This window comes from Peromyscus maniculatus, chromosome 18 (assembly GCF_049852395.1).
Source record: "Peromyscus maniculatus bairdii isolate BWxNUB_F1_BW_parent chromosome 18, HU_Pman_BW_mat_3.1, whole genome shotgun sequence".
Lineage (NCBI taxonomy): Eukaryota > Metazoa > Chordata > Mammalia > Rodentia > Cricetidae > Peromyscus > Peromyscus maniculatus.
Genome location: NC_134869.1, coordinates 31,984,078 through 32,005,877, shown reverse-complemented (window position 1 = coordinate 32,005,877; position 21,800 = coordinate 31,984,078). Strand labels below are relative to the sequence as shown.

General features: G+C 36.9%; 1 protein-coding gene and 1 long non-coding RNA gene across 3 annotated transcripts in view; one reads left to right on the top strand and one right to left on the bottom strand.

Moving 5' to 3' along the window:
• Nucleotides 1-21,800, top strand: part of Ptprq (protein tyrosine phosphatase receptor type Q) — a 194,034-nt gene that overhangs the window by 146,700 nt on the left and 25,534 nt on the right. The window contains exons 34-37 of one of the 2 annotated variants that reach the window (XM_042263333.2): nt 6,045-6,144; nt 9,363-9,491; nt 20,401-20,427; nt 21,094-21,175. In XM_042263333.2, coding sequence (XP_042119267.2) covers nt 6,045-6,144; nt 9,363-9,491; nt 20,401-20,427; nt 21,094-21,175 — 338 coding nt within the window. The remainder of the gene's footprint in view (nt 1-6,044; nt 6,145-9,362; nt 9,492-20,400; nt 20,428-21,093; nt 21,176-21,800) is intronic. The other variant, XR_013045512.1, reaches the window with a different exon arrangement.
• The window catches only part of LOC121823703 (uncharacterized), a 59,903-nt gene continuing 47,574 nt past the window's right edge, over nt 9,472-21,800 (bottom strand). Inside the window, exon 3 of the long non-coding RNA XR_013045513.1 lies at nt 9,472-11,640. This is a non-coding gene — a long non-coding RNA (uncharacterized LOC121823703). The remainder of the gene's footprint in view (nt 11,641-21,800) is intronic.

Below are 21,800 nucleotides of genomic sequence, written 5' to 3'. Positions count from 1 at the left end.
CTGCATGTATGCATGTGCCCCACATGCATGCCTGGTGCCCAGGGAGGTCAGAAGAGGGTATCAAACTTCATGGAATTGGAGTTGCAGATGCTTGTGAAGCATTACGTGGGTGCTGGGAACCAAACCAGGGTTCACTACAATGAAAAGTGCTTTTGACCACTAGTTATCTCTCTAGCCCCTAGTAGCTTCTCTTGATGGGTCCTAATCAAAGATTTTAAAGGGATTTTTACTTCATTAACTACCTAGAATTTCCCTGAAAGGAATCACTAATTTTTAAATAATTGTACCATGGCTTCAAAACTTATAAGCTACTTTACAAAATACTCAGGTGGGGATATCTCTGGAATATTGATTGAAAATGTATGAAGTTTATGCATGGCGCTGATCTTGGTGGTCTATCAGTACATCATGAGCTACATACAGCACAGTTCAGTGAGAACTGTAGGTGCATAACAGTAGATTGTTCCACTGCTCTGAGTCTGGCTCAGATGTGCAAGTGTAAGCTGGCTAAAGAGTCTGCCTCTATCACTTCTACGTAAAAAAAAAAAAAAATAAACGCATCCTGAAGAATTAAATCAAGAGATATGCTGCCTACAGGCTTGTTTGAGTAACAAATCTCTCGTGTTAAAGTGTTTGGCTACAACATCATTGTCTTGGTTAATTGTACCCAGTAGGTGTAATAATGAGAAAGCAGGCTGATTGGACTTGTGGTTTTGAAATGGTGTGGACCATCTCCTCATTTGATAGCTGATCTTATCATGCCCTGATATTACTACAGCACACTGTGTGCACTGTGGTCAGCAAACCAATCAGAGTTTGGCAGCAACTCCTGCAGCTAAATAATGATTGTTCTGGTGCATTTACTGATGGAAGATAGAAGGCAGACAAGATGCAGAACTCTAGTACCTTCTCTGTAAAGAAGAGATGGGGGAGCTAGGTTTGCTGTCTGGGTGTCACGTGCTTGTTACTAAATGGGCGGTTTTGTGTAGACGATCAGTGGAAGCCAGGCTCAGTCATTTGTGTGGGAGAGAAAAGACATTAGGGTGATATGGAGGAGAGCTGCCTTAGAAAGGGGGATAGTCAAAAATCAGGAACCATGCAGTCTGAGGACATGGTTACTCACACTTTTCCAAAAGGCATAATATAGAACACGGTCTTAAGCCACTTGTCGACGATGGCTTCCTCTTCATTCTCTGTACTTGCAACCAAGGGAAGGGGCTAAACAAACACACTTCAGAAACACATACTGACTGTGTTTGGAATCATAACAGCTACCACCGAAGCATCCAGACACTAATTCCCACACACCCTATAAATGGAGGGGGGTTTTTAGCATGTGACTGATGTGGAATGGAGGAGGAAGCTCAGGTTCTCAGAGTCCACAAAAGAAAGGACCAGTGGGACACAGATTGGACATAGCCAACTGAGTGCCAATGGGCTGGTAGTGACCATGAAGGGTCCCATGTATGTATTATCCAATTCCTCAAAGTTCAGTGTAATCTTCATATTTCAGTGATGTAAGGAAAGCCTTTCGGACTCTCTCTTAGACTGACCTTTCAGGGACTCCCTCCTGATAGATAGTGGTTTTGTAATTGGCTTTTGCCCTGTAATGTTTAAATGGCTTCTAAAATAGTGACAGATGAGAGGGGAGGACATTAACAGAGGCCATGAAATAGAAAAAGCACTCTTGGCAGAAGAGCGCTGCCCAGAAGATAAAGTAGAAGAGCTCAAGAAGGAAATAATATTGATTGTTTCGGTAATGAGAAAAGGCCCGCAGATGGAATGGGTCACTGTGCACCTGCGGGCAAGCAAAGAGACATGGATTTGCAAGAATACCTCTGTGTAACCAGATGATGGCAAAGGAAGCCTGAGTCATTTTCTGTCCCAGTTATGCTGTGTGTCATCATTTACATCATTTACATCATTTATAGATGGCATCATTTACAGCCGACTAGGGGAACTCAGGGCTGCTGACAAGCCTGTTAAGACATAGGCATGAATGTAATCCCAGACTTTATAGTGGAGGGAGTATAGGTCCCATCAAGGTTATCCAATCACAGGCAGATAAGCCTTCCTTTAGTAATATCTGCATACCATTGGCAACAAGCACTGAACTGAGTAGCCTATCAATTAAAATTTCATTACTTGAGAGATTTACCAAGGCTGTGTTTTGGGAGATCATGTTGTAGGAATTGTCTCTCTCATAGGTGTTAGCATATAGGATTGAAAATAGCACCCCCCCCCCAAATCATCACATACCAACTAACTAAAAGGGTTAAAACTGAGTGAAAATCTTGCATTGAGAGTAATCTTTGTGGCATAGTAGTAAGTGGGAAATGACATACACATTACTTTAATTATACTTAATTGATTTTGCTTTTACTTTAGATTGAACATTTAGCGTCCTCATTTTCATCACTTGCATGAACTCTCTCTCTCTCCAGGTTTTTAAATCTTCCCAAGGCATGTGAGTTCGTGGAGACCCCATGTAGGCAATGTGCTGTTTGTAAGATTTCATAGGAGAAGTTTTCTGGGACTTGAAAACCAGACATCCCTTTCAGGACCGTGAAGGGTCCTTGTGAAAGCAGAGCAAGATGAGGTCATAAAGCCCATGACAAAGAGACTCTGATGGCATTCTGTCATATAACATTTCTTATTTAAAATTGTGCAAAAAAATTGTCCCAATGTATTCAAGCTGAGGAAGAAGTGGTAAAGAGAAGGAGGGAGATCAGACACACACACACACACACACACACACACACACACACACACACACACACACAGAGAGAGAGAGAGAGAGAGAGAGAGAGAGAGAGAGAGAGAGAGAGAGAGATACTACATCATCTGCAGCAATGATCACATCTTCCAAGGTAGTAGAGAAGCAGGTGTATTTAATATGCTTTTAGTATGATGCGTTGAATTTAGATACCTCAAGACAGCTATGCAAATGTTTAAAGTATTTAACTTCTGAAATCCTATTTCTACAATGGCAATACTAATACCTACTTTGTAAGTCAGCTGAGAGATTTGTTCAGATTAGGGAATGAATGCGTGACTATGAAATGATTACTAACAAAGACACCCAATACTGTTGCATAAATTCAAAGCTGGGAAGTAGCTTTAGAAATAAAACCCTCTGTCCATTCTTAACTCTGTACCATGCATTCCTACAGATAATAGTAACCCATAAGCAAGAATCCTGAAGCACTGTATTGTATAACCCAGCAAAGGAGAGTTGGCACATCAGTTTTCAGATCCAGGCAGTTTGATGGTCAGTGTTGTGCTACTAACTACTGCAAGACAATGTGGGGATGGGGATGGGGAACAAAACAAACAAAAAATTAAAACAACAAACAACACCATGTTCTGAAGCTGCTTCCAGTTTCATCGTGGATGGACGCCTCTGCTTGCTGTACTATGACACTTTTTCATCACAGCATTTTAAATTATTTCTAGCTGTTCTCGTGTCTTACCATCTTGTCTTGTCTTTTAAGGTTATCATTTCATATATAAGCATGTTCTGGATGTGTGTTTTGTTTTCTTGCTTTGTGAACAAAGATTTGATGATAGCTTTTAATATTTTTTATAACCAATGAATAAATGACTTTTTCTCACACTCTGGTGAACATTGTTCATCTCCTTTTAAAATTTTGTCAGTCTGACTGGAGGTTGTCCTTGTGGAACATTTTAGGTTATACTTATTTTCAAAGGAATTGGTTGACTCTTAGAACAGTACCCATTTCGAGCTTTACAATGATGCCATGGTGTATGTACATCATGTAGAATTCTGAATCATGCTAATTATATGTACTCATTACCTGAAATCCTTATCAGGCTTCCCTTCTGTAGAACTATATTTCTAAAATATTGGCATTAATGTTGGCAAGATAGGTCAGAGTGTAATAGCTTACTGTGCCAGCCTGACTACCTGAGAGTGATACACAAGCCACAGTAGGGTGAGTTCCCAGAAATTGTTCTCCTAATTCTCCTGGCTGGCCTTGGCATGCTCATACCTAAATACACACACACACACACACACACACACACACACACACACACACACTCACACACAAATACTTTAAAAAATATGAAGTCATAAGATTAACTTTAGTTAATTCTTCATGTTGTTTTTTAATATCCCGAAAGACTAGTAATTTAATAAAAGGACAGTCTCCCCATATATTAACTCCAAGAGCATATACAGAGAATGAAGAAACTATAATGAGGAGGCCAATATTGTAGTATGAGATTAATACCTTTCATTTAACTCAAAGTTCTCATTTTAAAATGTTAGATCCCTCTGCTAAATTTAAGTAATCATAATTCCAGTCAGAAAATAATAGTTATGAAAAATCTGTGCTTTTTATTATAAATTGCTAAATTACAGTGCTAGAATATATTATTCAAACAAAATAATTTAATTAACAGAGGCTAAGTCTAGTGAGGAAATGGCTTGTGTATATTATGAGGAAAGTCACGTAAAAAAAAAAAAATCCTGCTTTGTATGACAGGATTTGCAGAAATGATCTCATTCGTGCATAGCAGTGAATCAGAAAGTGTGTCCGGCAATCCCGGTACATTGTGTCCCCTCCTGAAGGCACTTTTGTGATACATGTGCTCAGAGGATTACATGCTGCTTATTAATATATTGTGTGTCATTTCCTCACTTGGGCCAGTGCTTTGAAATGGAAATCTAGTCTGAAATTTCATTTTGTGGTCTCTGAAAACCGAGTCTTAAGGCTCAGCCTCCCATCACCTGATCAACAAGACTCCTTATTCATCTTCGGGTTTCCTTTGGCAAGAATATCTGATTAGATGTAGCATGTTAAAAATTCATGAAACAAAGCACTGGGATTTTAGTAAGTAAGAAGGTGTAGCTAATATCATAGGAAATACTTGGTCTTATAGCATCCTTTAAATGGAGCTGGATATACTAGGGGACCATGAAACCCTGATGTTTAAAACTCAGTTTTCTTTCAACTCTACCATTCAGATCAATAGCTACAGGAACTTTGGGTAGCATTTTATAATCACCGATCTAGAGGAAAAAGATAAAACATGAATCTTTGCTTATTTACAGACCTCGAACTTATTTTCTCATTGAACTGAAACATTTTTATAGTAAAATTGTAAGTCACATCGATTAAAATTTCTCCAAGTACAGTGTATGAGTGTAAAGACTCTTCCACATGAGTTAGAGACACGTATGTATTTATTCTATAACAAGTCATTGAGATATGATTGAGCAATCCCCTTGAAGAAATGAGATGACCAGGGGCTGTGGAGAAGGTTAAATGCTTTTAAGAAAGCCTGCTATATTGTAGAGGAGAAGAGTTTGGTACCCAGCACCTACAACAGGCTGCTTACGATGCATGTAATTCCATCCCAATGATACTTGGAACTTATTTTATTCTTTATTCTCTCACATTAAAATGATCACATTTCTAAGAGACTGTGTTTTCATTTAGTAAGAACCACATGTGTGACTATATGTATATATAGTCACATATATATCATATATATGATATTAAAGATTTATATTAAAGTACCAAATGGGCAGTAAACTACCAAAGAAAGAGAGTCAAATGTGACATTAAAGTTTCTTTTTGACCAGGACAATTAGAGTAATGGAATTTTCTTCAACTGAGAATAGAAATCAGTTAAAAAGAGAAAATACCACATTTTGGACATACTATCTATGAAATTATAGCCATAAGTCCCAATAAAAATATCTGGTAGGTAAATAGAAGGCCAGAGTTTATTAGTAAAAATATTAAGCAATTGTCATATAGATGGAATTATAAAACCATGAGGCTGTGTAAGCTCACAGAGGAATAAAGTTTGTAAAGGTAAGGAAAAATTTAAGGACTGAACCTCTAAATTAAAAGGAAGAAGAGGAAGGGGAGAAGGAGGAAGAAGAGAGGAGGAAGCAGCAAATTAAATTTGTTTTGCTGGTATTCATAAGTAATATGCCAAGAAATAGTCTATGTGGTCATGATAGAACTCCAAGCTAGCATTAATGATCATGTTTCTGTCTTTCTTAGGTGAAGGGCTTTCAGAAAGAACTGTAGAGATCATCCTGTCAGTCACTTTGTGTATCCTTTCAATAATCCTCCTTGGAACAGCTATTTTTGCCTTTGCAAGGTAAGATGTGTCCCAGAATGCTCCCTGGGCATTATATCTATCATAGTCCAGTCAAGAAACAATAACCACAGCAGTTAAGCAAATGGGAAACACTTATGCTTAATTTTTCTTAAATTTATAAAGTACCCAACCTGCCTGGAATATATATTATGATGTTTTGAAGTATATAAAACAATATGAATTGAACAAATTCAAGCCTTAAAGAAGTAAATTCTGCTATTTTGATAGAAAATGTTTGATGTAAATACTAGAGAGAAGAGGAGGAAAGAGAACTAAAAGGGACCCGGAGCTGAGAGTGCAGCTGAGTAACTAGTCTTATTAGACTAGGGAGAGAGATGGATAAGGAAACTAAGAGTCAAGAAAGTCTTCTCCCAAAGTTGTCATGGGATGGTCATTACAAGCACGTATAATCTTTCAGGGGCAAAGAAGAATGACAGAGGGAAGGCAACTGTTTGCAGAGGTCATCCATCCGTATTGGATGATGGGAAAGTTAGAGTTGGTTGTCAATGTATCTCATTCATACAAAAGGGTTTGGGCAGACTGGAGCTTTGTGGAATCATTGGCTAATGACTTGGCTAATGCAGAGGAGCACTGATAACTCCTCAAGGGGGCCGTTGGAGCCCCACATAGAACATTAAAATTCCAGTACCAGTCGGATATTTGGTGTATGACTTTAATATGAGCACTTGGGAGGCAGAGGAGAGTGGATCTCCGTTTGTTCCGGGCCATGTAGTGAATTCCAGGTCAGCCAGGGCTGAAACATGAGACCCTTTCTCAAAAATAAAATAAAGTAAAATAAAATGAAATAAAGTATTCAGTACCAGAGCCAAAAAGACAGAAACTCCCTGGCCCCTTTGCCTGGTCTGACAGGTGACAGAGGAGAAATGCAATCAAGGCCCACTTAATTATCACAGAAGACAAATGAAGGTCAATGGAGGTAGAGTTTTCCATCTAGATCACCAATCAGCTCTGTCCCACCAGCTGTTCACCAAATAAACACACAGAGATTTATTATTATAATTGCTTGGCGGATAGCTTAGGCTTGTGTCCAGCCAGCTGCTATAAATTAAATTAATCCATTTTTATTAATCTATATGCTGCCCCAAGGCTCATTTACCTCATATATGAACTTCGCATGTTATTTCTTACACCTCTGGCTCAAAACTCCTCCGACTCTGCCCTCCTTCTTCCTAGTGTTCTCTCTGCCTAGCCATCAACCAATCAGCTTTTTTATTAACAATGAGAGCAACACATCTTCATAGTGTATGGAAGGATTATTCCACAGAAGAGACAACTTTAAAGACATCACTTCCTAGTGGGTTTTTCACATGATCGTTCCTCCTCTTAATCATCATGCATGTACTTGTTTTTCAAGTCTCTCTTCCCATTCTCAGTCTCAGCCCTCTCATTCTCTTATACAACCTCAGGGGAAATCTCTCTCTTCAAATCCCCTAATATGGAGGTTTATCAGAGAAATCACTAAAATAATTTTTTTTATTCATGAAAATAACTAGCCTACCAGTTTTCTGAAAAGCTCTATGGGCTTAATTTTTAACCCAAACTTGACTGGGTAGTTTGGATTCCACCTGCCATCTTTTTCATTTTGAGTCTCTCAAATCAACTTTTTAATGTATGATTTGGAAGTGTCTATTAAAAGACAGCTTACCTGTTAGCTTACAGACTGTTAGCAGATTCTGATAACAAGGGAAAGTCATTATTCTAGTCAACTAGGAAAATTTTACATTTTAGTAAGAGTTTGGGCACATTATCAGAGTGCCTTAACATGAAAGGAGACTCCCAGACAACAAGAAAATGCAGAAAGAAGATTGTGCAAGTTATAGGCCTTGCCAATAAGAAGTTTTCATCTTCAGTGTTCAAATGATTTGTTGGCACCAAAATTACATTTGACCTTCTATTTTTTTTTTACAAGATGAACCCTTGAATGGCAAGAAGGGTTCTCCTATTCAATATAGCTTCCCAGGATCTTCTTTTGGGCAAAGGGAATGTGTTTTTGGGTGAATATCAAGAGTTAGGATTTCTGAAAACTCCCTTTTAGATCAGTTCATCTGAAATGTTCTCTCTTCCACCTCTGGCTCCAGAGCACCTAAGTCAAACTGAACTTCTCTATGTCCTCTGAATACTAATAATTGTAATCACTCAAAATACTTTATCAAGTCAAGTACGGTCTCATGAGTTTAGTTTCAATATTTTTCTTTGATTTTTATACATTTTGAATATACTGCTCAAATATATTATGTCTTTGAGGATGGGGCTACATTTTATGGGTTTTTTTTTTTGTTGTTGTTGTTGTTGTTTGGTTTTTTCGAGACAGGATTTCTCTTGGTGCCTGTCTTGGATCTCCCGCTATAGACCAGGCTGGCCTTGAACTCACAGAGATCTGCCTGGCTCTGCCTCCTGAGTGCTGGGATTAAAGGCGTGTGCCACCACTGCCCGGCCATTTTATGTTCTTGATATTATCCTATATATCCTAGTATTTGTCATAAACAACACATGTGAAATATTAATGACTGACACAGATCCAAAATATTGTCTTGTTATATATCATACCATATCTTAAACATATGAGTAGATAAAGGCCTGAAATTAAAAAGACAGGGCTGGTGGGAGCTCATTCCTTTAGTCCCAGCACTCTTTAGGCAGAGACAGGAAGATTTCTATGAGTTCAAGGCCAGCTGGGTTTAAATAGTTTCAAACTAGTCAGAACTATAAAATAAAATAAAACTCTTTCTGAAAAAAAAAACAACAACCAAAAACCAAACAAACAAAAAGCCCAATTATTTGGATAGGTTTTCTAGGTCATATTGCCCAATTTTGAGCCTAAACCTGAGTTTTCTGATTATAAAACAGTCATAATATTTTATACCTCATATATCCATGAAAATTAAATGAGACAATTAAAAAGCCAATTTATATATTTGATACATGTAAAATGTTCCATTATAAGAAACAATGACTCACTGATTTTTAACACCAATATTCAGAGTCCTTAGCTATTTCCATTTCATTTTCCTTTGGTGATTAAAAAAAAAATAATAAGGGAGCAACTAAAGGGAGGAGGGGCAGTTCACACAGAACAAAAAAATTATTTGTCTAAATGATTTTGCTTTAAAAAAAAAAAAAGCAAACAAAAGAAAACCCTGCACCTAGTCTGCCATGCTTTCCATGACCGTACACCGATTGCCTTGCCCTTGTTTCAGAATTAGACAGAAGCAGAAAGAAGGTGGTACGTACTCTCCTCGGGAGGCAGAGATTATTGATACTAAATTCAAGCTGGACCAGCTCATCACGGTGGCAGACTTGGAACTGAAGGACGAGAGATTAACGCGGTGAGCACACTCCTCTGGGCAAGCGGAGGTACAGAGGGCCCGGAGCCATGACCCTCCTCTGACCTATGCTTGTTGGAAGTGTTTGTGGGGCTCCAGTTTACACGGGTCACAGAGATCTTCTTTCAAAGGGTAACCTCCGTCTTCTACACACTGCTGCACGGAGACTCAGTGAATCTTCCTAATATTTTGAGTTCAGTATGAATCTCGGACTATGGTACTCAAACAAGACATTTTCCCTGAGACGAGATATTTTTATGCATTAAATCTTCAATGTTTTGTTTCATAACTCTCCTCATATAATAGATTTTCTAGAAATGTCCACAAATATTTATCTTAAGTTTAATTTAATCATGCTCATAAAAGCTTGCTGTTGTTATGCCATTTATTACCATTTATGAAAGCTCTGCTCATAGTTCCTCATTTCAGCATAAAATTATATGAAGGTCTATAGTGCATATGGCATTTATACTTCTAAACTCACTTAGAATTTAGAAACCAATGCAAAATAAAAACACATTACCTTAGAAAGAGAAATATCAATGTGTGTACTGAATGAGTGACATCATTGTAGCAAACTATGACATTTAAAAAATAAGTTTAAATCTTTTCAAAAGCATTTAAACTGTTTATAGTATTAACACAATTAAAAAATTGTCTAACAATAATCTCCCAAATACTTAATAAAAGCTGTCATGAGACTTTCTTAAATTTACACTTTCGTGAACTCCAACAACATGTGGTTCTTATTAAGCACATGATTATTCCAAGGCACTGGCAAAGCCCTCTCGACATTTTAAAAGTTATAATTAATTTTTACAAGGTGGCATTAAAATATTGAGCATCAAAAGTAATGTGTGGATACTACCTATCAAAGTTGATCTTCATTTGATAGATCAGCTTCATAAGCAGGCTGTTCTCATGTCTAGAAGATGTGCTGTCTAGGGAGGTCCTCCCAAACCCTAGGAAATGAGAGTTATTCGGTGTCACTACATTCTAAGGATACTTGGTTTGTGGGGTAACCTTTTAACTTTGACATATTGATAATTATTTATATTCTATTACCATCATAGGAGGGCACTCTAAAGGCTTGTGTGTAGAATTGTGTATTACCTAGTATATAGTCGGTTTGTCTTTATATAAGAAAACTATATGTAAGAGAACAATAGCTTCCCAACATAGCCTCCACAGGAAAACATATTACCGAATTCTAGAGCATCATCAACTCCAGCTCACCTCCTAGTCCTCTAGGGTCGTGATCTGCAGTAGACATGTCTTCTCTTCCCTCGTGGACCAACTGAACTTCAGCACTCCTTTCTTTTTGCACTCTCTTCTCAATCCCTGGGTCTCTTCCACAGGAGCAGGCTGGCCACAGTCCTTCTGAATGTGTATAAGGGAATAACCTCAAATCTCTCAGTGACATTAATTTGAGCTGCTTGAAAAATATAGTGGAATCTTGCCATCCTGCTGTAAATGACAGGAAGGTCACAACAATTCTTTATGAGCATTTTTATTTTTGTCTTGAAGCATCTTTATTGAGCCTGGTAGAAATCCGCAGTAAGCAGATCTTGAGGAGTTCAATACAGTAAAGTGTGTGTGGGGGGGGGGCGCGGTTAACATGAGAAAAGGCATCCATTGAGGTCACTTTTCCTGACAGCGAACGTTAGTGCTGGGGTAGCTTTCCTACATGTGGTGTGTTTTCAGAGCATAACCATTCTCTACTTCTTACCATTCAACACAGCTAGGAAACTGTGTGGTTTTCTTTTTGACTTTTTATTCTGGTAATGACTGTCTTGGCAGCTACAGAGAGGTTTCGAGTCATAGAAATGTAGGCCAGGTCTCTACCAATTCTTTATTAGTGGGCATTTATAATTCAAGGGCTTTGGCTCTTTATTGATTTTCCTGCTTCGTGTTATTTTATCTACATATCACGATATTTGTTAAAACCTAAAAGATCAAAAGAATATTTTAAGTGTATTTTATTTCTTCATCACAGAAAATTATTATTCAAATAGTAAAGAAATTGAAACTTTAATTTCCATTCTTTTTGCTTTACCATTTGTGTGTAGAACTGCAGAGTTTAGTTACGTTCTTTCTTTTCTTCTTTTTATCCACTGCTGCATATCCTTCACAGAGCTGGGTCCCATCCATTCTGAAACAATAAAAAAAAAGACTTATATATACCAATGGCCCATAATAAATATTATCTGCTGGATTTAGTACAGAAAATCATTAAAGTTTTCATGCTGGTAAAGTCACTGATAGGTAAGACAAGGTTAAAAAAATAATGACTGAAAATTAGTGCATTAGGCACATTTGCATGGGAGCTGGTCATCAGTGGACTGCTGAGAACCATTGAAGTCTGTGAGGCGCTTCACAATATAACTATGTTCTAAGTCAGAAATAAAGGTTTAATTCTGGAAATGAAGAGTCAAGGAGCTCAGGTTTTCTCCCTAAATGGCGGGGTACTTATGCCCAATGCCAACTTTCTGCAAGAAGGAAGACAAAGTCCTTGAAATCTACCAGTTTGAATGTGTTTTCTACCCAGGTCATGGGTGCACTCTCCCAAACTGTTCCAGTGTTTTCTTGTTCCAGTGAGCTTGCATCTATCCTCAGTGCTGTATCTCTTCACCTGTCCAAGAGAAAGCATTTGCCAGTAAGGACAGTATTAATTTTAAGGAGCTATATGGTTGATATAAACAAAGTCAAGATGCTTAGTAGCGCATCATGCTGAAGACTTGAGGGTTTATATTATGAAATTATTTAGCATGTATGCATTCTACCATGTGCTTATATTTTAAAACTCATCATATTATATAAATGTTTATTATTTAATTATATTCCACTCTGCGTCACAAAGAGTTTAAGGATTCATTCTCCACATTCTTTCCCAAAGAAGAAGTAATAATGAGCAAACAAATTAGTACCCACTAATTCTATGAGAACTTTAAGAGATATGGTGAGAAAATGTTTTATAACCTTAGTCAGAATTCAAGACCAGCTTGTACAACTTACAAGATCCTGTCTCAAAACAAAACAAAACAAAAATAAAAAACAAAACAAACAAACAACAGCAACAAAATAAAAAGGAAAGAAAGAAGGAAAAGAAAAGAAAAATTCTGGGCAAATAACTAAGTCAAATGGAACTTATTTACCTATCTTGAAGCCATAGACTCATCTCCACTACTTAAAAATATAATTTAATCTAATAAATAATATAATTGTATGAATATGCTTTGTAAACTATATATCAAGATGCAGTTGGTATTGTTACTGTTACTTATATTTGTAAAATTAAAAACTATTCTACTCTCATATATAGAAATTAACAAAATAATAGCTACTATTTTTATAAGCAAGTTTTTAGTGTAGAAAAAATTTGAAAAAACTAGAATTTTAGTGTAGAAGAGTAATTTTTATTTTGACTTTAGCAAGTATCTTCTGTGTTTGGTGGTGCAAGTCTTTAATCCTGGAACCTGTTAGGCAAGGACAGGCAGATATCTGAACTTGAAGATAATCTGGTCTACATAGTGCTTTCCAGATGAACCAGAGCTACAAAATGAAGTGCTTTTTCAAAATAAAATAAGCTGTAATAGACACAAGGAACTAAATGTAAAACTGTTTGCACATAGATTGCCATCATTGCTTGCCAGATTCTGACCATTAGTTTCACATCTGTTCTGAATTTAAAAACTCCTTGTAAACAGTGGCAAAAATATCTGAGTCCATAATACAATTCCTTGCAAGTAGAAACTGAACTGTAAGATAACCAATGCCCATGTTCCCAGAATGGCAAATAGAAGATAATGTGGTATTGTGCACTAAATGAATAATGAATCTTTACTTCCAGATACTCTTCATTTTTCTTTAGACGCAAGGAGATTTTTGTCATCCAGTAAGTTGTGTGGTAATGCAGAGTTCTGCTGTGATTATTTTGGTTTTGCCAGGTGGTGTGCTGTCTATTTCAAAATACATGATATTGAGCATTTTATTGCTTAATATGCCATTCTTTCCAAGGCCAGAAAGAAAAGAAAACGCTTTCTTCTTGTGATGTGTTCTCTCTAAGACTGCATGCTGTTGCCATGGTAAGATTCTTACCAAAATGCACATTGACTTACAATGTGTATGTCATGAGAATATGTTGTGCTCCTATGATGGGATGGTTTTGATGGTAAATCGGGTTATCATCTAGATTTCTTCACAGGCTTTTCATTCTCCTACCATATCTATGTGACATAAGAGTTTAATGTCCCATGTGATGATGGAGAATACTTCACACAAGCCCATTTCTCCAAGCACAGGTGTCAATCTGTAAGGACCAACACGATGGCTTTTCCTGTCCTCTGTCCTCTAACTATCGTTTATGAAACTTTAGTTTCTGTCCTGTCCAGTAGGTAACCAACCACGTGCACTTCCAGAAACTACCCTAATGCTTGGTAATCCCATTTGTGTCCTGGCACAAGTATAGCAGCGTGAAATTATTAATAATATTATTAATAAAAGCAGAGAATGGCACACAGCTGAGTTAGAGTTCTAGAGATAATAAACGTCTAGAGGTGAATTGTTTGGATGGAAGCAGAGGATGAAATGGCATTTGATTTCGAAACCACAAACCTATTAGAAAGGAGTGAATATCCATAAACCATAAGGCAACATGATGCCAGGACTCCCTCCATCGAACTTGATAATGTATAATATATGCTGTGATTAAAGTAAAAGGGAATAGGCCTTTTCTGCTCTAGGCACACTTGATATTTTGGAATTAAAAATAGCATTATTCTATTTTAGTTTAACAAGGGAGCAAGCAGGTTAACATAGACAGAATTAGAAGTTCTATGAACCATTTCATTTTCTTATGAAACATTTCATTTTCTTTCTTTTTTTTTTAATTTTTTTTGGTTTTTCAAGACAGGGTTTTTCTGTGTAGCTTTGTGCCTTTCATTGAGCTCACTTGGTAGCCCAGGCTGGCCTCGAACTCACAGAGATCCGCCTGGCTCTGCCTCCCGAGTGCTGGGATTAAAGGCGTGCGCCACCACCGCCCGGCTGAAACATTTCATTTTCAAAAAATTTCCCTGCTAGCATAATGCTTATCAATGTAAGGTGCTCTTAGACTAAAGACTTCATTGATCATGTTACACATAAACTATCTATTTCTAACCAACATTATAAGCTGACCTTGGGGAATTGTTGATTCATGACATATTGGTTGGTTAATTTAATGCTTGGCATCATCATAAAATAGAATGATTCTACTGTAGTTTTCCCTTCCTGCAATTAGTACCTCAGGGGTTCTCCCAGAATTGGTGCATACTGGGTCTTTCCCTTGAAAGAGCTGAGCTTAGTATTTGGCTGAATCAGTTTTCACATGACTCCTTCCCATCCAATACATGATGGTAGTGGATCTCATCTTCTACATACGACTTCTGTGGTGCTTCCTCAGCTCTTACCCAGGGCTTCCATTGCTTACCTGCAACCCTTGCAGATAGCTCAGGGCAGAAGATTTCTTGCACAGGGTGTGAGGTCTTCTGCTTCCTTTCCATTACATCTGCACTGAGGGCATTGGCCCATGTCTTAACACAGCTGGGCACAGTTCTCCTCGCGACTGTCTGCTCCTGTCTAGTTGCTTTTGAGATAAATAATCTGGGCCCACAGTTAGTGAAATAAAACATCTGGCAAGAATTGGTTTTCAAATGTGCTAATGTAGAGTGGCTCTGTAACAAGGCAAGTGTGATGCCTGCCGCGCTGGGAGTCTCACCTCAACTGGTTGGCAGCAGGAAGGATGCTGCCTTCTTATCTCATCTAGATGCCATTCCCCTTGCCTGAATGAGAGGAATGGCAACCTGTCTGTCACTGATTGCTCCCTGAGCAAGGTTATGTCTCCCTTAGGAAATGATGCCTTTGAATCAGTGTTAACAGCCAATGCTCAGAATCTTTTTAATTTTTGTTGAGACCCACAGAACAATTACTGGTTGATTTGCCAAAAGGATGGAAAGGATTTGAAAAAAAGCCCCAAACAGATTTAAAACACTAGGGTAGGAAGGAATTAAGAACTATCTAAAATCATGACTGATGATACTTCGGACAAATGACAGAATATCATCACTTTGATTAAACCCTAGGAATAATTAGGATTGGTGAAATATATAAAGTAAAACCTTATTTAAAAAAATCTTATAATTTCACAAAACCAGTATTTCTCAAAACCTAGAAAATTTAACATACATTTTACTGGAGAGATTCTTCTCTAATTTGTTATTTGAATAGTTAGGACATGTTTGGTGTACAATCCATATATTTTATCAAATCAGTAATTTATCTTATTTTATTTTTAACCCTGTTAAGCTGCTTAAGGGGGTAAAACAAATTTCTCATCTTGTCCTGTACCACTGTTAATGCTGATTTGAGCTGTTTCTCTACTCTCATTGTGTACTTATCTCTATAAACGCTATATTTTAATTCCCTGTAGATTTCAACTAATTGGCCTTGAGAGAAAGCCGAGTCCCCAACAATATGGTCTTTCATCACCACTGCCAACATAAATAAATGGTTCCTCTCTGGGTCCATAAGAGTAATCTGAGCAGAATTTAAGTTTCTGATAGACCTTCAAGTAATGAACTGAGCTGTGAAATAATACTCTTTCTACTGAAAGACGTAGGATTTAAGGCAGCTAGAACTTAGGTAATGAAAAGATTTATGTAATAAAAGTTTTTAGCCCTTTATATTGAAAAGTGGTCTGTAATCTTACAAAAATCTGGCCAATTCCAAACTCGATTTATCTACTAAATGAACTTAATATAATTTGACAGTTATCCCCACTACCAAAAGTGAATATGAGCACTGTCCTAATGTGAAAATGAGTTTCATTCAACAGTTTTTAAAAGTTTTAAATTTTTAATTAAATTAAATGCTTTACTTGAGTGTGGATGCCCCCTTAGATCACTATTTGAATGCATCACTATTGAACTAATATTGTTGGGTTTTACTCACAATCTCAGTGAGTTTCTTAAGGCCTATACAACCAGTCTATGTCTACAAGGAATTCAATTATTCTATCAGTGATAAACATATCAATGTATTTTTCTCACAGTTGGTCACACCTTCTTTTCTACCCATACATTTTCCAAATTAATATTTTTCTGGTAAAAATAAAAATTCAGGATCTTGAAGATAAACAAATTTTACTTTTATTATTTATTATTAGTAATTAATATTGCTTATGATTTATTATGTAAATGGCATCATCTAAGGTAGAAATATAGCTATATAGCACACAGGAATCAAATACAGTCACATTACATGATGCTACGGAATCAGAGCAATGGTGTGGTCAGTACAGACATCAACAAGAGGGAGCAATCAAACTTCTATTTGAGATGGCTGGGTATACATTCTAAATTACCTTCTCTATTTCAGCTACTTGTATAAAGGTTTCAAGTTTTTGATTTATATATAATTGTGGCACAAGCATAAACTAAAATTTACCAAAAATTTAGGAGTTGAGAAGCCCGATTTCTCATGTAACATAAAGATAATTGTGAAAAATGATTACAAAAATGTTATTGAGTTTAGATAAAGTAAGTGATAGGAAAGAAAATAAAGCCATATTTGAGCCAACCATCTTTCCTTCTTCCTTCTTTACTTCCTTCCTCCCTCCTTCCCTCCTGCTGCTTTCTTTCTTTCTTTCTTTCTTTCTTTCTTTCTTTCTTTCTTTCTTTCTTTCTTTCTTTCTTTCTTTCTCTCCCCCCCCTCTCTCCCTCTCTCCCTCCCTCCCTTTTTCTTTCTTTCTTTCTTTCTTTCTTTCTTTCTTTCTTTCTTTCTTTCTTTCTTTCTTTCTTTCTTTCTTTCTTTCTTTCTTTCTTTCTTTCTCTCTCTCTCTCTCTCTCTCTCTCTCTCTCTCTCTCTCTTTCTTTCTTTCTTTCTTTCTTTCTTTCTTTCTTTCTTTTTCTTCTCTTTCATTTGTGGGGCTGTAGCAGCGTACCTGAGATCATCCTGCATCAGCCTCCCAAGTGCTGCTACGGAAGGTGTGTCCTACCATAACTAGGAAGTTTCTTTTCTTTTCTTCTCACTTGAGAAGACAAACACAGTTTTGTTGTTCTATTTCTAAGTGTCTAGCAGCTGCTATATTTTAATGTTAGGAGACCTAATATAAAAAAATATAGGGGCTTTATTAAGAGTTCATTAATTGTTATTGGTAAATCTAATGATTATACTTATTTCAAATGTTAGTTTATGACCTCCTGAAAATTGAGTTTCCTAAGAATTGAGTGAAAAAATCCATTCAATTCCAGTATCATTTCACAATAGCTAGAGCATTTCTAACTTGCCTTCAGTGTGTCTGGAGTCTTGATTTTATATTTAATAATGGCTCATTGTTATTATCAATAAATTATGAAGATTATCAAGTAAGCTGAGTGTTAGTTCAGTCTGGACTGTCAAGTATATATGAATATAAATGCATGCACTCTTAGTACATGGACTAAAATATCTATCGCACACAGTATGACGTTATTTGTTCTTAGAAATCAGATAGCACAGAAAGAAAACATTATTTTCTAGTCTTTGCCATTAGATGAGGCCCACTGGGCGCTAATTTTGGAATCAGATATTAAGAAATAAGTAGAATTTGGTTGTGGATAAAGCACATAGAATTAAGATGAAGGACCCTTAGAAGAAAATGAGGATCTGAGGAACAGCATGTGAGGTGGATGTGTAGTCAAGGTCAGTACCAAAACATTAAAAGCCTGCTAATGGAGTAGTGGTATCACATACCTTTAATTCCAGAACTCGAGAAGCAGAGACAGGTGGATCTCTGAGTTCGAGGGCACACTGGTCTACAGAGTGAGTTCCAGGACAGCTGGGGCTACACAGAGAAACCCTGTCTTGAAAAACCAAATAAAGATAGAGGGAGAGAGGGAGAAAGGGAGAAGGGGGAGGGGGAGAGGGAGAGAGGGAGAGAGGGAGAGACGGAGAGACGGAGAGACGGAGAGAGGGAGAGATGGGGAGAGGGGGAGAGAGGGAGGGGGAAAGGGGGGAGAGAGGGAGAGAGGGAGAAAGGGAGAGGGGGGAGGGGGAAGGGAGAAAGAAACCTGTTCAAGAGAGCATAGCTGATGATGGAGTAATATTTGAAGTCAGTAAGATCATCATATTTTATAATGAGGCGTGAATGCACAATCCAATTTCATAGTTAGCTGTTGAAATTTAAAATTAGAATCTATAGAGGAATGTTTCATGAAAAATAAAGAGTAAAATTAAAGGAAATTTATAATTTCTCACTGAGAAAAAAATGGCCTTAGAAAAATAATATTTTCCTTATTTATAAGTTGTAAGTGAAGGATAGAGTTCATTACTGAAAAAGCAAGAATGTGAATAATACTACCTTTTTTCTAGGTCTTGCTTATTTATACTTCATGTTATTCATATTCATATCTCTTCACAAACATGAATTGATTTTATTAATTCCTTGTTCATGACTTCCCCCAAAGTAGCATCCATCTCCGAGTTCAAGTATACAAATAAAATACATTTCTCTAGTCCAGCCTTAATCTTGGCTCTGCTAGGTACAGAATCTGTCATCTCCATTCAGATCAAGAGTTCCCATTTCCAGGCAGTAGTGTGAAAATGGATGTCTCAATTGCAAAGATCCCAGTCATTTCTCATGTGCAGGTAATCAAGATTTGCGTAGCCTAACACATTTCCAACAGGCATGGATTATTGCACCTGTCTCTATGGCATATGTCTATTACCTCCAGTGCCTCACATTTCCAGCTGCTCTGTTTTATATTCTCCACTTAAACCAAAGTTTTTCTGATTGAACAACCCATTTAGCCATTTCTGAATCCCTGAAGCTATGGTAAGGAGCTCTCTATTGCCTGCTTAAAAGTGCTTTAGGTTGCTGTGGGAAACTCTTCACCTTATCTGGCTTATCCTCAGCTTAGCCTTTACCTCTTTGTCTGTGTTAGGATGATGCTAGGATGCTCTAGCAGCTCACACTGGGAAAAAGTAGGAGGCTATTTTCTCTTTGACATGCCCACCACTGACTTAGAATTCTAATATCCAGCTTCATAATACGTGCTACTTCATCCACACAAGTTCCATTAACTCTTTTTTTTTGTCATAAGATACATTCTTTTTTTATTTGTTTTCTCCATTGGATACAAGTCTTTGGGATAATTTTCATAATAGTTAGTCATCATGTCTTGTTTGTTCTTCAATCCAATTATTTTGTTTCATGCATCCATGACTTTAAAAACACATATTCCAAGAATTATTTTTCTTGAAGGTTATTGTGAAATAATTTGTAATATCCCTTCTGCCTTTTGTTTGTGTATATGTTTGTGCCTTTTGTGCTTTTTTTTTGCAGTGCAAATTTGTTGTGCATGATATTTAACAGGGAACATATCTCTAAGTGTGTGATGCATTATCTGTTTTTCTGTTAAAATACCTTATGTTTCAGAGTATAACTTTGTCAATGACCAGTCACAAAATGTACATAAAGTAGTTGAAATGGATAAAATGTGATTTTTTTGGCTGTATATTAACCAAAACTCAGTCATGAAACAAAATTTGGTCAATATAATGTAATTTTGAATAACTTCTGTTTCACATAGTCCACACTCTTTATAAATAAAATATTTCTTGAATCTGTATTAACTCTTTATTCTTTACAATATATTAAAAGGTAGCCTTCTTTCAATGCATTGTCTTAAATGATAATGCTACCTTTACAACTGGGAAGAGATGCTAACCTAGTCAAAATTAATATAATTTTGAAATTAAGAATTGCATGTTAGTTGAAGCCATGTTGTACTTATACGTTATTGATTTACAATAATTTTGTGATTTTAACTTAGATTTCTTTGAGAAGGAGCCATCCACTCCCACTCACAATACATCTAACATGGTTCTGTTACAGGTTACTTAGTTATAGAAAATCCATCAAGTAAGTTTGTGAAATTTTCCCCCTTCTCTTTGAATATCAACTTTTTAGATTCACTGGCTCAATGACTCTTAATGTGTGGCTCTCTTTCTGAATGTTTGTAGGAAAAACCTTTAAGCTGGATATAAATCATAAAAGCATGACTAATTGCATGGTAACTGGAGAAATGCTTTCTCTCTCTCTGGGGTGAAGCCTGCATGTCTGTATTTTAACTTGGGAAGTAATATGGGGATATTTAAACTCCTTTGGGCTTAAAAGCCATATCATTATGAGAATGAGGTCACTGCAATATTTTATATCTTCTAAAACCTTGTAATGTGTAAAATTCTTCTGTATGACAAAGAGGTATTATGTGCATTTAAGAGTCAATGATAACTTCATGCCCTCCCATTTGCTTGAAAACTTTTGTTCATTAAAATGCTAAGTCTTTCTTTTGAAGTCACTGAAAAATTGAAAGAATTTTGTGTGATGAATGCAAAGAAAGTGAATTTAAAGAGGAAAAACTCCCTTTTGTAAACAGGACAGGTTGACTTGAAAGGACTGTGTGACTAGGGTTTTACAGGGTCCTTGTTGCTTAGATGTTAACAGTGCAATCAGTGCCCAAGGTTTCCCTTAAGAAAAAGAACATAAGCTAACATGGTTCCATTTAATGCCTTTCTTTACTTGGAGGCCAATAAGCAAGAAGTCCTTCCTGCAACACGTGGAAGAGCTTTGCACAAACAACAACCTAAAGTTTCAAGAGGAATTTTCGGTATGTTACCAGCAGTTGTCACAACATTGCAAGACCTCCAGTCGTTTCCTGTGTCACATTTCACGTCCATTTTAAGCATGCAAGGCCATGAAGGACTCTGGCCTTGATAATCAATACCCAATTACCAGGTTGATTGTTTAGATAGTAATGTTACCCTGGGTGGCCTTTGGGGCAACCTCATCAGAGTATTCACCTACTGTGTTAGGAGAAGGTGATCTTCTTCAGGACTCCCTGCAATGGCAGGCTGGCCCCAGCTCCCTGCTCTTTCATCCTGATGGAGGTGGAAATGCAGAGTGATGGATTCATTAGTTTGTATTTGTGTATGAGCTTTAGATAGTATTGTAAATGTAGTTTACTTTGAAATAATTGCGTCAGATTTAGGCCCTTAATGATCACATGTTGCATTTTATTGTAAGTACATTGAATACCGAATATAATGAGTGCTACTTAATGTACATTTGTGGTGTAAATAATCAGGGAACAGAGCCGGATATTTGTAGATATTGCAAATATCATTACAACTTCTAGGACTATCAGAATATAGACAAGTATGTCTACATTCAATACAGTCTTTCTAAGTTATGATTAAATAAATGCTTTATCCTATATGGAGATATGTAAAACT